Below are 13234 nucleotides of genomic sequence, written 5' to 3' on the forward strand. Positions count from 1 at the left end.
CAAGCTGATAGAGTGACTCACCTGCTCTGACGAAATCACAGCCACTATTTTCTGCAGGCCACCTGCATCCAATAAGAGGCAAATAGCTGCTATCACAGTGGTGAGATGCAGAGCTATGCAATGCCAGATATGCCACGCATGCCTTGGATTTGCATCTCTGCCAAGCAATGGCAAAAGGCTTCAAGTTCCTGTGCAACCTACTGTACAGAATGTGCTTTGGCAGGGGGTTGGACTCGATGAGCCCCAGAAATCCCTTCCAACCCCAATGATTCTGTTATTCAGGAGGAGCTGTGATGTTGTACACACTCCACTCTGATGAATGTGCAGAACATAAGGCAGTCCCATCAGCCCTTGATGCTGGTAGCAAACCTGCACTTGGTATTATTTCTTTCCTCAAATTTTGAAGAGACCTCCCCCCCAAAAAAGAGACCAATTCAGTCTTCTTCTAATTTAAGAATCACAGAGTCATTAAGGTTGGAAAAGACCTCTAAGATCAGCTGGTCCAGCTGCCAGCCCATCCCCACCATGCCCCCTGACCATGTTGTCAGTGTCACATCCACACGGCTCTGGAACACCTCCAGGGACGGTGACTGCACCACCTCCCTGGGCAGCCTGTGCCACTCTTTCAGAGAAGAATTTTTTCCTCATGTCCAACCTGACCCTCCTCTGGTGCAACTTGAGGCCATTCCCTCCAACCAAACTGTTGGCATGCCACACCTGTAAGCAACAAAGATCAGCCCAGATGGGTCCCTGCAGCGTGATGTGATCTGTAAATGACCTCCAGAGCAGCAGAGGAGGTGCCTCTTTTTCTCCTTGTACTTTCTCTGGCTGGATATTACAGGATGATTTCCCGGAACAGCCTCTTATGTGGGGAATTGAACTTTAGTTGCGCTGTCAGGGCGCTGTCAGCGTTTTATAGCTTTAAGTGCACAATAGCGGACTCATGTCCTAAACTGCATTTTTTCTGCGCTGAAAATTCTCCTTTTTATTTGTGACAAACAAACTTGCTGTGGCAATGTCTTCCATAAATCCCAGTGGAAACAAACCTGCTTGGGCTAGTGAGGAAAAGCTGCAAGACATCTAGACATCTGTTAATTTGTTTGTTTCTCCTTCCTCCCTTTGTTGCCCGAGCTAATTTTACTTCTGTGTGTCTACCAGGATCTGTGCATTCCTGCCATTTGGCTAGCTTTGCATTCTGAAGTTAGCAGGCAGGACATCCGCCAAGTAGCATTCAGTTGCACAATGAGAGCAGATAATGTGCTTTGAATTTTCCTTCTGCACAGAGGTCAGTGAACTTGCCCTCTTCACTTGCCCATTTCCCCACTATTCTGCACCTCACAGATAAGTTCTTGGCTGTTTTCTACTGACAGTTCTGCTGATATAAGAAACTTCTTCTGCGTTTGATGCAAATTAAGGCTCCTGAATTGTCACACAAAAGCTGCCTCTAAACATTGGAGGAATTGGTGATGCTCTGCCCTCTTCCTCAGAGCCATTAAAGGCTCTATCACATATTCACTTCATGCTTCCCCACTGAAATGCAAAACTCTCTGTTTTGCATTGCAGTGAGGAGTGCCTGGGTGTCAGGAGCTCTTTAGTCAACGTGTGTTGGAAGGAGTGAATGTTACTCTCTGGATCATCCAGAGAACACTAATGGCTTCAGCTGACCTCTGTAGGGTTGAATTTAAAAGCAGCTAAGTCAATTGCTTTGAATAGGTGTTTGAAATGAGGTGTCTACAGAGGGATTTCTTATGTCAGCACAGAGGCACAAGCTGGGCTTTTGGGCTTTTGGGTGTATCAAGGGGCAGCGGGGCGATGGGCTGCAGCTGCAGTGAGGTACAGGGAGTCTTCTTTTCTGAGAGGTGTGTGAGGCACTGGCATGAGCTGCCCAGAGAGACTGCGGGTGCTCCATCCCTGGAGGCTCAAGGCCAGGTTGGATGGGGCCCTGGACAGCCTGAGCTGGTGGGTGGCAGCCCTGCCCATGGTAGGGGGTTGGGGCTGAGTGGGCTTTGAGGACCCTTCAAACCCAACCAGTCTGTGATTCTCTGATTTTATGATTCTATGATTGGCCATGTGAGGCACAGACAAGCAGAAGCCCTGGTAAACCTCAGAGGGAACAGCATTGCCAAAAACTTCTCACACCTCATCTGGTGCAACTCAGGCGCCTTGGCAGAGAGCAGCATAGCAAGACTCTGAGCACAGCCCAAACCCAGACAGCCATATCTCTGTTTGGACCAATATCCTTGTTGTCCAGGAGATGTGATGTTGATGTAATTAAAGATCTGTCACTTCCTACTCTGTGCAGAGTTCACCCCTCACCTTACTTCTGGACTACAGCTGCTGGGGCACTTTGCATTACAGGTATCTGTTGTGAAAAGCTCCACGTTTCCTGTAGAGCCCATTGAAATTTTAGTATCTAAAGGGGGGCTCTATGAAAGAAGGGGAGAGACTCTTTAGCCTGGCGTGTTGTGGTAGGACATGGGGAAATCATCAAAAGGATTGTGGCCAGCAGGTTGAGGGAGGTGATCCTGCCTCTCTACTCTGAGCTAGTGAGGCCTCACCTGGAGTACTGCATCCAGATGTGGAGTCCTCAGTACAGGAGAGACATGGACCTGTTGGAGTGCGTCCAGAGAAGGGCCACAAAACTAATCCATGGAGTGGAACGCCTCTTCTACAAGGACAGGCTGAGAGAGCTGGGGCTCTTCAGCCTGGAGAAGGGGAGGCTCCAAGGTGACCTGATAACGGCCTTTCAGTACCTAAAGGAGAGCTACAGGAATGAAGGGTAGAGATTCTTTAGTGGGGTCTGTGGTGACAGAACAAGGGGAAATGGTTTCAAACTCTAAGAGGGAAGATTTAGGTTAGATATGAGGAAAAACTCTTTTACAGTGAGGGCAGCGAGGCGCTGGGACATGTTGCCCAGTGATATGGTTGATGCTTCATCCCTGGAGACTTTCAAGGCCAGGCTGGATAAGGCCCTGGGCAACCTGATCTAGCTGTGGATGTCCCTGCTCATTGCAGGAGAGTTGGACTAGATGGCCTTCAGAGGTCCCTTCCAATTCTAAGGATTCTGTGATTCTGTGATTCTATGAAATGGTTTCAAACTAAAAGAGGGGAGATTTAGATTGGATATAAGGAAGAAGTCTTCTACAGCAAGGGTGGTGAGGCACTGGCACAGGTTACCCAGAGAGGTGGTGGATGCGTCATCCCTGGAGACATCTAAGGTCAGGCTGCAGGGGCTCTGAGCACCCTGATGGAGCTGTTGGTGTCCCTGCTCATTGCAGGAGAGTTGGACTGGATGGCCTTTAAGGGTTCCTTCCAACTCAAACAATTCTCTGATAAACTGAGAATTACTTTCAATAAAAAGAGAAAACAATCAAAGCCAACAATCAAGGAACTTGTTCTCAGGCCTTTGTATCTGCAGTACAGGGGATCCTCAGTGCCAACACTGAGGATCATCTCCACAGTGCTCTTCTGTTCCCGTTATTTCCGCAGCATGCTTCACTGAGCACAGCCGTCATAATAAGCATGTAGACCAAGACAGAGGCATCTCTGTTCTGTGGCACAGAAAACTGTCTGGACAGCTTTCTCATGAAAAGAGATTTCCATTTACTGTTTTTCTCTCAGCCTTATTAATCACAGAGACATTTATAAACAAAATATGGATCTGCAGCAGAATGTAGGCGAAAAGTTCATACTGACAGGAGAAAGCACAGCTCAGCTGTGCTCATCAAACTGTTATTTTTCCATGTGCAGTCCAGCTTCCTCTTTTGCATTTGTTATAATAATGTTTGCCTTCCCACATACTTTTCCCAGTTTTATCTTTGTTTACAATCTCTTCTCTCATGAAACATCTTTCTTGCCTAAGAGAAATGCCAAACAAAACATTTCCTTGGGTTCCTCTTAATTCCTTCCCTTTTTGGTTTCACATTGGCTCTCAGGATGTGTTCTGAAGGGTTAATCCTTTGTCAAACATTGACTAACGCCCAGGAAACTCAGTGCACCACACTGTCATTTTAAAGCACCTGTCCTAAGGTGCTAACATGTGCTCGTTGCATAGAATGTGAAGCTTTCACAGCACCACAGTATTAATAAGGATTCTGTTACTGTTAAAACCAGGGGGAAGATGAAGCAGGAAGGCTGGTGAGATACATGGGTGGAGGAGAGGACTGTATGTCTCTCATTTTTGTTATTACTGAACTTAGGATTTCATGGGTAGACTACAGCAAGAAGACAGGGCATGGAGAATTCATCCATCCTGTGGGCACAGCATAGAATCACAGAATCCTTTGAGTTGGAAGGGATCCTTAAAGGCCACCTGGTCCATCTCCCCAGCAATGAACAGGGACACCTTCAGCTAGATTGGGGTGCTCAAAGCTCTTCCAGCCTGACCTTGAGTGTCTCCAAGGATGGCGCCTCTTCCACCCCAGCAAAACTACTTTCCTGGTATCCAAGGGTTCCATTGACATGGGAAGGGCCATGGTTCTCTGTGCTGTTGTTTTACTGGGAAGAAAACAACTCCCACTGTGGGAGGGTACAAAAATGCAGTCTGACTCCTGTGCCTTCACTGCCTCTGCTCCCCAGAACAAAATAACACTGGGTCTTGCAGACCAAATCTTGGCCAGCTCTCAAGGCAGTGCAGAACATGGTATCAGTCTAGTTATCATGGATACCATGAAACCTTTGCTGCCTAGTAATTTTGGTGTCATTAGGTGCTGCCTATAATGGGAAACCATGATTTTACTGTGGTCCTGATGTGCTGTCCGTAATTAGCACACAGTCCTTTAATGCTAGTTACTTGAAGTATTAATTCCTTAAACATCAATTAAAAAATCACGTGCAAATTTACCTCTTCCTCAACAGAGTTATGATTTAACATGGGGGTACTTACAACATACTACTTAGACTTGCTTAATTAGTCAGTCTCTGTTAAGGGCTTTCAAACGTGTGAAAGAGCTATCAAGCTGCTACGTGCGTTATCTTCAATTAATTTTGTGCAGCTACATCTTCACTACCAAAAGGGTCTTTAGAGTGCCAAGGAAAGGAAAAGGGGCGCTACTCCCAATTTTAAAAGTAACTAGTCAAAAAGAACTAATTGAAAGATGATTTGACGCAGTGGGAATAGGGGTGAACATACAATTTTTCTGTTTCAGCCAGACCCGAATATGAAAGAATAATCATTCTTATCCCTCTTCTGCTTTGACAGTTTTATTTTTATCCTCTTTGGTTCCATCTTTGCCTTGGGTTTTGACCCTCTCTCATCAGATGTTAACCCCCTGTCTTCCATATTTGACATCAGTTTAGTTAAAAAGAAAAAGGAAAAAATAAAAAAGAGTCAATCAAAACACAACGCTTCAACCTGTAGAGTCACTGATGTTACACACCCATTAGTGAGGTAGCTTGTTCCAAACCAAGCCACATGGATGTCACTTTAAAGGCAAAGTGCTAGCGGCCTGGGACAGAGCCCCTCCATCAGAACAGGGCCATGTCCAGCCCAGGGAGTCGTGTGCTCTCTCTCCATTTCCCGAACCACCCTGGTAGCCAATGGAGATTAGCTCTTAATGTGCCTTTCAAAGATTTCTATTCTATTGAGAGCTTATATGCCATGTTAATTATTCTCATTTTACTTCAGCCATTAATAATCTGCTTTTGGTGGAGCTCTCTCAAACCCTTGACAATAGGTCCTTTCTGCTAATACCCTGTCTAGCTGGCAGCTTAATTTAGGCCGGCAACGTTGAATTGGGCTGCACCAGAAACCTGTTTCTTGGATTTTTTTTCTCCCACTGGGACTAACAAAAGATAAGAACATTTTTCTTGCCGAGTCTGATTTGTTTTTAGAATTTTTCACTTGCCTTTTCTTTCTTTCCCGCGAATGATAAATCACCACTTCCGTGCTGACTGCTGAGGTCCCACATGTTGTGAAAAAATCAAGCAGCTTGTTTAATATAAACTTGTGTGAGCAGTGGTTATGCAGCGGTGTCTCTTTCTCATGGTTTGGATCATTTTTAATATTCATTTGCAGTATATTTGTCTCACATCTTGGCATTCAGTCAGCCATTATTTGAAATCCTATTCATTTACCCTATTTTGTCTAAAAGAAACTGGAACAGAGAACAGACTATTCAATGGCCGCCACTTTATTCTCTGCATACTGTAAAGTAACAGCTCAATGATTTGCATGAGGCATTCCACTGGCAAGTCAGAGCTGTGTACACAGTGATCCAGAACACCCCACCTTCTCAGGGACAGAACTTCTGACACCAAACCAGAAAAACCTCTTCTTCCCAGCCCCTCCCCAGTTCAGTTTTAGAAAGGAACCAGTAAGGCTTGCCCACTGTTATCCAATCCAGAGGATATTCATTTAGCTGAAGGGCTTGATCTGCTCTAACCAGGACATCTACAAGGATGCACAGGTACCTTGGAAAGCAGCTTGAAAATGAGACAAATTGTTGCTGTAGGGTGCAGACGGAAGTGCAGGAGGGCAGGACTGTCTGTAGAAGCACTGAAATTAGCTTCTCACCCTCCCATATCTTCACCACCGGTTTGTTTGTACAAAAGCTTACAGGATTTAGTTCCTTCACCTGGTATCCACACAGCCCATACCCACAGAAAGTGCCAGGGGTGCAAGCCAAAAACTATTTAGAAAAGTCATGGTTGCCTTGCACCTCAGCTTAAGCACTTTTCATCTCTACCTAAAGGAAATGTGATTACCAGTCATCATTTTGTTCACCTGCGCACTTGCCCTGCCTCTGAAAGAGGTGAAACAGAGCCTGAAGGGACTATGAATGCAACCAGATAAAAAAAACAAAGGGGTAGGTTCTACCCAGATACTGAAGCCCGACTTCTCTGAGGTGGGTTTCCACAGAACAAACCTAACTGCAGAGAGTTATCAATACTTAGCCAAAGGAATGACGGGGCAGGGAGGATCCAGCAAGATTTCAATAAACAGTCCAGGATTCTTGCTCCCCTCCCAGTCATGAACATGCAAAACAGGGAAAAAAAAATCCTTCAGAGGGTTCTCTTTCTCACCAGCATTTCAGATCAATTGCCAATAAATTAAGACAAAACCAAAACCACCTAATGTCCTGGGGACAAGGGAAGATTCACTCCTTCTCTGTCCCTGTCATGTCAGACGAGCAGCTCTGATATGGACCTCTGGGGCACAAATGCAGCCTCACAGTAGCACCGGTGTGACGTAGTTGGCAGGGAAGAGACCCAGTTCCCCACGCAGACGTCCTTTCCACCACGATGGGTTGGAGTTGTCTAGGACTTCTACGATGTCTCCACTGCGGAAGCCCAGCTCATCATGCTCCACAGCATCAAAGTCGTACAAGGCACGGACCCATAGTATTCGCTGGGAAGGAGACAGAGATGAGCAGGAAACAATGAATGACATGCTTGATCCAGACCCTTCGGTGAGCTCAGGCCTTCTCACAATGCCCCAGACCCCTACTGTGGTGAGCTGACGCTAAGTTCCTTCTTCTAATAATTCTGTTAACTAAGAATGATTTTGAGTATAGTCGTAGAACTATGAATCATAGAATCGCTAAGGTTGGAAAAGACCCACAGGATCATCCAGTCCAACCATTCGCCCTTCACCAATGGTTCCCGCTAAACCATGTCCCTCAACACAACATCCAAACTAATATAACACTAATATAACATAACGCTAATATAACACTTTAGTCCTACCTCCAAAGTGCCACAGAATCAGATTCAAGTGGCCACAATAGAGCCTTGAGACTCAGAAATGTCTTCTAAGATATGTCCCAACACGTTTAATACACTGTTTGTCATGCAACCTCTGTGCAGGTGGCATTGCCCAAACTGCTTGGTCATCACTAAGGGACCTGTTAAGTTGGGTAGGTGTGGCCTTGCAAGCATGTTACCCACCGGTGTCTGCTGGTGCAGTGGGTCCGTGTGTCTCCGTTGCATAGCTGCTGCACTTCCTTGGCTATGATACCTTAGTCCATGCAGTGCATCTTTCCTGTCCAGGCTCCCCCCGTACCTATCCTAGAAGGAAAACAGCAAGAGAAATGTTACAAACATAAGAAGGATTACAAGTGAGGGGCTGTAAGAGTCATTGGTGGTCAGGGAGTCAGGGTCCAACCCTCTTTAGATGTCTGCTTCCAGTACAGTCCCTGTGCTGCAGTCCTGGAAGCAATTCCTGTCATGGAAGAGGTCACCTTAGGTTCTTCTATTTTGGATTTTTCTCCATAGAAGTTGAAATTTGGCTGCCCTCAGCTACGTTCCACATCTGCTGGGAAAAAGCTTCAGTGTGTTTTTTTGGCCTCCGGGAGTTTTGGAGAAAAGCTTAGCTTATTCTAAGTCACAGGTGAAAAGCCAGCTTGCCAAGGGGACAAATAGGACTTGCCTACCTGGAGTTACCGTGACTCAGTCTCACTACATCCCTTTTCCTTTGGGCTGCCCCATGTTGTACAGAGCAGAGATCAGGCCAAAGAACCCAGTCGCCCAATGAATGAAAGAGGAAAGAAACAAAATCACATTCAAAGAAAAGATGCCAAATGGCTGCACATTTGAAGTCCCACCAATGGAAATCTTTGAGGGAACAAGTTCTCTTTTGTCTGCACAACCAAGAGGTGCTGAGTGTCTTCATCTCTACAGGCCTGTATGTGCACTGAAGGTTTCTTATGATAACGATGTGACAGAATCTGTTATCATGTTAGCTCAGGTTGCAGCAGTACTTCAGTGTCACAGGATCTGATCACTTGTATCAACAGAGGGGAGGAAGAACTACAGCTTGTGTATGCTGTAAACAGCTATCTTGCTCTTGCTTCTTTTATTGGACTTACTCTTCTAAATGCTCCCTTGGTCTTACTGTGTCAGCACCTTTGTCAGCATGAAGTGTATCTGAGACTGGAACACAATTTGCACCTCAGCTGTCCTTGCCTGGAGGTGAGTGACCTCAATCTGGCTTTGCAAGATTTACTATATGGGTGCTTCACTCCCGAGTGTTTCTGCCCTATAATAAATGTGACTCAGACGTAGACTGTGCTCCAACAAGTGCAGGCCCTCAGCTTTATCAGAGGCCATATTGTTCCATCAGCAGTCCTCTGACAGGCTATCTGGTGAGAGATCAGCTCTTTCACGATTGTCTCTGGCCACATTATACAGGAGCTCTCATGCCTTAAGCGACACAGGTTTGGATTTCTTCCCTTTAGCTCAAGTCTTCTCCTTGGCTGATGCTGCACTGTCTCTGCCTAGAGACACGAGCCAACCTTAGTGCTATGGTTTTAGCTGGGACAGAGTTAATTTTTTTCACAGAGGCTCATGTTATGGTATGCACAGGATTTTTTGTGAAAATGATTTCCCCCAAAATTAATCAAGAACCTTAAAGACATCACCAGATACTGCTCCATTCCTGTCCTAGCAAGGGAGCAAAGAGGCATCACGCATTGGAGGTGCAACATGATGAAAGAGCGCAGAGAGGGCCCAGAATGAAGAGGAAAATGAGGAAGAATGTTCTGGAGGATGTCAAACTCTCCCAGTGTTACCATAATCATTTCTTATTCCTGATGTGTTTTGTGTCCCTGTCATCAGCATCACATAGAAAAAAAGAATCAGGCAGTGAGGTTTCATTGCCCTTCAGACTTCAGAGGAGTTCCTGAAACTGTGTACAAGACTGGGAAGTGTTTCTGTACCTTCACATGGCACTACCCCTTGTCTTCCACTTTTTGGGATGGAACCCAGTACTCCCAGGTTCCCAGTGGGAAGGACCATGGTGAACCGTTTTCTATTTTTTATTTGTTTGTCAATCAGTCCCGAGGATCACAGAACTATATAAAGCTGACATATTTACTTCAATCCAAAAGAGCTCCCCAGGCTGATACCATCCATCATTGCTGCTGTTCCCGTCGGAAGAACTGACTGACTGCCTCCTAACACAGATTCAGGGTTGCAGATTTTGATCAAGCGACTCTTTGCTTGCTATCAATCAATCAAGGCCAATGTTTTGTGTGCCCAGGCTTCATGTGCCCTCTGTCCTGGTAGAATCACAGAATATCCTGTGTTGGAAAGGACCCACAAGGATCATCGAGTCCAACTCCTGGCTCCACAGGGGACCACCCAGAAATCAAACCACATGTCTGAGAGCGTTGTCCAAATACTCTACCTGTTGCTGGTGCAACACAGGGACAGGATGGTCCACATATCTCTTGGACATAGAAGAATGAGCTTCTGCAGCTGCTCCACCCACATGGAGTCCATCCCGGCTCATTCGTTCCAGGCTCCCACCACGCCTTTCCTGAGGGAAGAAAGATCCCAAAAGTGAGGTCAGGTTTTGCTTCCCACCACGATCCTGACTGAAGCTTAGCAATCATTACCCATGGATTGTTATCACTACCCTTTGTGTTGGAGGATCTTCCTAGGTGGGCTCCTCTGAACGGAAGGACAAATCAAGACTCCTGAATTATAGATCTTTGTCATAGCTGTTCCCCATTTGAAAAGTGGGTAGTAATGGGTGATTCTGGGCTGAAAATGTGGTCACTTACATGAGGTCTGGCACAGGAAGCAAACTCTTTTTAGAAATAATGCCCCCAGACTTCATTTGTCTCTGCACTGAAATCCGTATATTACTATCATTTTATCATATGGCTGTAGCAGCTAGAAATTCTAACTGAACTGAAACCCCACTGTGCTGAGTGCTAAACATACCCTGCTGAGCCCATCACCATAACAAATGCACAGAGCATTTGCCAAAGCAAACTTGACTCCTGTTTTTTATTTGCCTGTCTGCATCTTGGAGCAAATGCTGTTCCCTTTCTCTTCCTGCTCAGAGTCAGTCCGAACAGGTTGTTTTACTGGTAATCTTGCATACAAGTCTTCCTTTCTCCTTCCCTGGACTATTCTTTGCTGTGATTTCTCTCTCACAGGTCCCAGAGCCTCTATTTTATATCCTGCTAATGCATTTTTAAAGTGCTGAATAAGTGAACTGAAATGGGACAACAACACAAGTCCCCTCCAGACTGAAATGTAAATTCTCTCTTTTTCAGAGCCAGCAAGAAAGACCCACATGCAGCCTATAAAACTTTACTGCTGCAGTGAGCAGGTCCTGTACTTCCTGCTCACCTCTGCCTGAACATCCTGGTAATTTAACACCAGAATCCGTTTCCCAGTAGGGCTGGACCTTGGTTATTGCAGTGACCAGGCATGGTCACTCCTAGTATTGTGTGTGCAGTGCATAGCAACCTCTGCTGTGGCATTTTGCTTGTCTTCCTGGCACAAAACCAGGCATTCATTGGGCTGGGATTTCCCTGTTTTCTCAAACATCTACTACATCTTCCCTGAGTACATACCTTGGTCCCACATCTGCTGTGCTCTCCTCAGCAGTGCTTTCCAGCCCCTACTAGCCACTGTTCCAGGGTTCCTCCGCACCCTTTGTTGTGTTCACTGAGTAACAGAAGATACATGATTCTTCTGAACAAACTTTGCACTGTCATAACAGCTGCAATCTGACTATATTCAGGGACAACAGGACACCAGATTCAAATTCTTCTCAGACAACCTGACAGTAAACTTTGTACTAGCCCTTATGAAAAAAGCTAGGCATTTCGTATGGTAGAGCCTGCCTCCCTTGGTTGTGCAAGGCGTCTTAGAACTTCATCTCCAGAGCCTCAGAACAACTTTAGCAGAATTCCTCTATGTAGATCTGCAGCCCTTTCTCTTAATAGCCAAACCAAAATCTGAAAATTCTGCTCAAGATAATCACATAACCATATGCACTACTGAATCAACTAAAAATCTGTGTTGCAGCACCCAGCACCAGCACAGTGCTGTGGTCAGTCCTCCAAGGATAGACCCTCCCTCACACTCTCTGCAAGACATTCCTGTGGGCTAAATTCCTTCAATAGAAGGGTGTCTTACTCAAGAACTCCTGAGGATAGCTTGTGTTTACCTTCTCTTCTCGGCTGTCATCCCTCAGGAGGATCTGCTTCTGCCTGGAGATGGTGCTTGTCCTGTAGTAGTCTACCAGCTTGTTCAGTGAATAGAATTTCTCTGTCCACAAGTAATAGTTTCCCTTCGAGTCCCTCATCACTTTGAAGTGTTGTACATCATCTTCATGCCTGAATCCAATTTGGAAAGTAAGAGATTAACTGGACTGCACCGTCATCTTCCTTGAAAAAGAAGGGAATCAGAACAGTTCTTTCTGCCACTTGGCCAAACTGAGACTTCTGGAAAGTAAAGCGATGGCAACTCTTGCATGCACTGGACCTAGAGGCGGTTTTGTATTTCAAAAGACCTATTAACTAACAAACATAGAATGCTGAAGGGCTGCTCAGTCGCAGAGTACTGTCGGAGCGAGGCATGGGGCTGTAAAACCTATCCTCTGAAGGAAAGTCTTTCGGGGCCCAAAATATCCAATAGCTCTCTATTATGTACTTTGTACGATACTCAAATGTGCAGTTGTAATCTACCCCCTGGCGTCTTCAGGTTCCTGTTAACACCAGACTGAACTGACTATGAGATGTATTATACTCTTCTGCACCACTGAGATCACCACTTCTTGAAGACATAGTCATAAGACACAGTCACACACTATATTTTATAATTGCACAATATCTAGTGTAATACCATGACTACTGGTCTGTCTCCCTACCAAAAAGAAAGAAAACAAAAAATTATTAGTTGCTGTTACAAGAAAAAATTACCAGTCTCACCTCCTGCCCTGCTCTGCCGTGCAGCACTCCTTCCCTTACCTCTTACCTGATTTGGACAATTCCTCTTTGCACCACATGTGATCTGGTGATCTGTTTTTGGTTCTTACTTCCTCTGTGCAACAATATGAACTCAAGGCATTGGTCTCAGAGGCTACATCTACACAAATAATCTCAACAGGGACCAGACAGGGACTGGAGTGCTATCTTGTAGTGCTACAGTCACACAACTGTTATGGGTACAGCATGGGCCAGGAACCATTGCCAGTGAAGCTTGTGAATACAACCGTTCTGTCCTGTGAGGTGAAGAGAATTTAGCCATATGGGTCTGAACTCTGCTGCACTGTTTGACCTTCAGGCCAGAGAAAGTGCCAGGCAGCGCTCAGACCATTGGTGTACATGTAGCCATAGTCTCTTGAACTGGGACACAGAAAGAGGGGTCCACAGTGGAGTAAGCGATCCTGGCAACATGTTTTCCTGCATTCCCCCCAGATACTTTTTGAGCTCCCTGAAACAGAAAGTTCACAATGCTTGGAAAAGGCAGTCCTAATCAGTACTTTAGTTTA

General features: G+C 45.6%; 1 protein-coding gene across 5 annotated transcripts in view; it reads right to left on the reverse strand.

Annotated features, from left to right (window-relative positions):
• Nucleotides 1-6115: 6115 nt before the first annotated feature.
• GRAP2 (GRB2-related adaptor protein 2) overlaps nt 6116-13234 on the reverse strand; it is a 39806-nt gene continuing 32687 nt past the window's right edge. For all 5 annotated transcript variants that reach the window (XM_001234081.7, XM_046907864.1, XM_025155263.3 and 2 more), the window contains 4 exons: nt 11909-12077; nt 10127-10258; nt 7888-8007; nt 6116-7348 (listed from right to left, as the gene is read on the reverse strand). In XM_001234081.7, the coding sequence (XP_001234082.2) occupies nt 7169-7348; nt 7888-8007; nt 10127-10258; nt 11909-12077 (601 nt within the window). In that variant the 3' untranslated portion in view covers nt 6116-7168. The remainder of the gene's footprint in view (nt 7349-7887; nt 8008-10126; nt 10259-11908; nt 12078-13234) is intronic.

Source organism: Gallus gallus, chromosome 1, assembly GCF_016699485.2.
Source record: "Gallus gallus isolate bGalGal1 chromosome 1, bGalGal1.mat.broiler.GRCg7b, whole genome shotgun sequence".
NCBI lineage: Eukaryota > Metazoa > Chordata > Aves > Galliformes > Phasianidae > Gallus > Gallus gallus.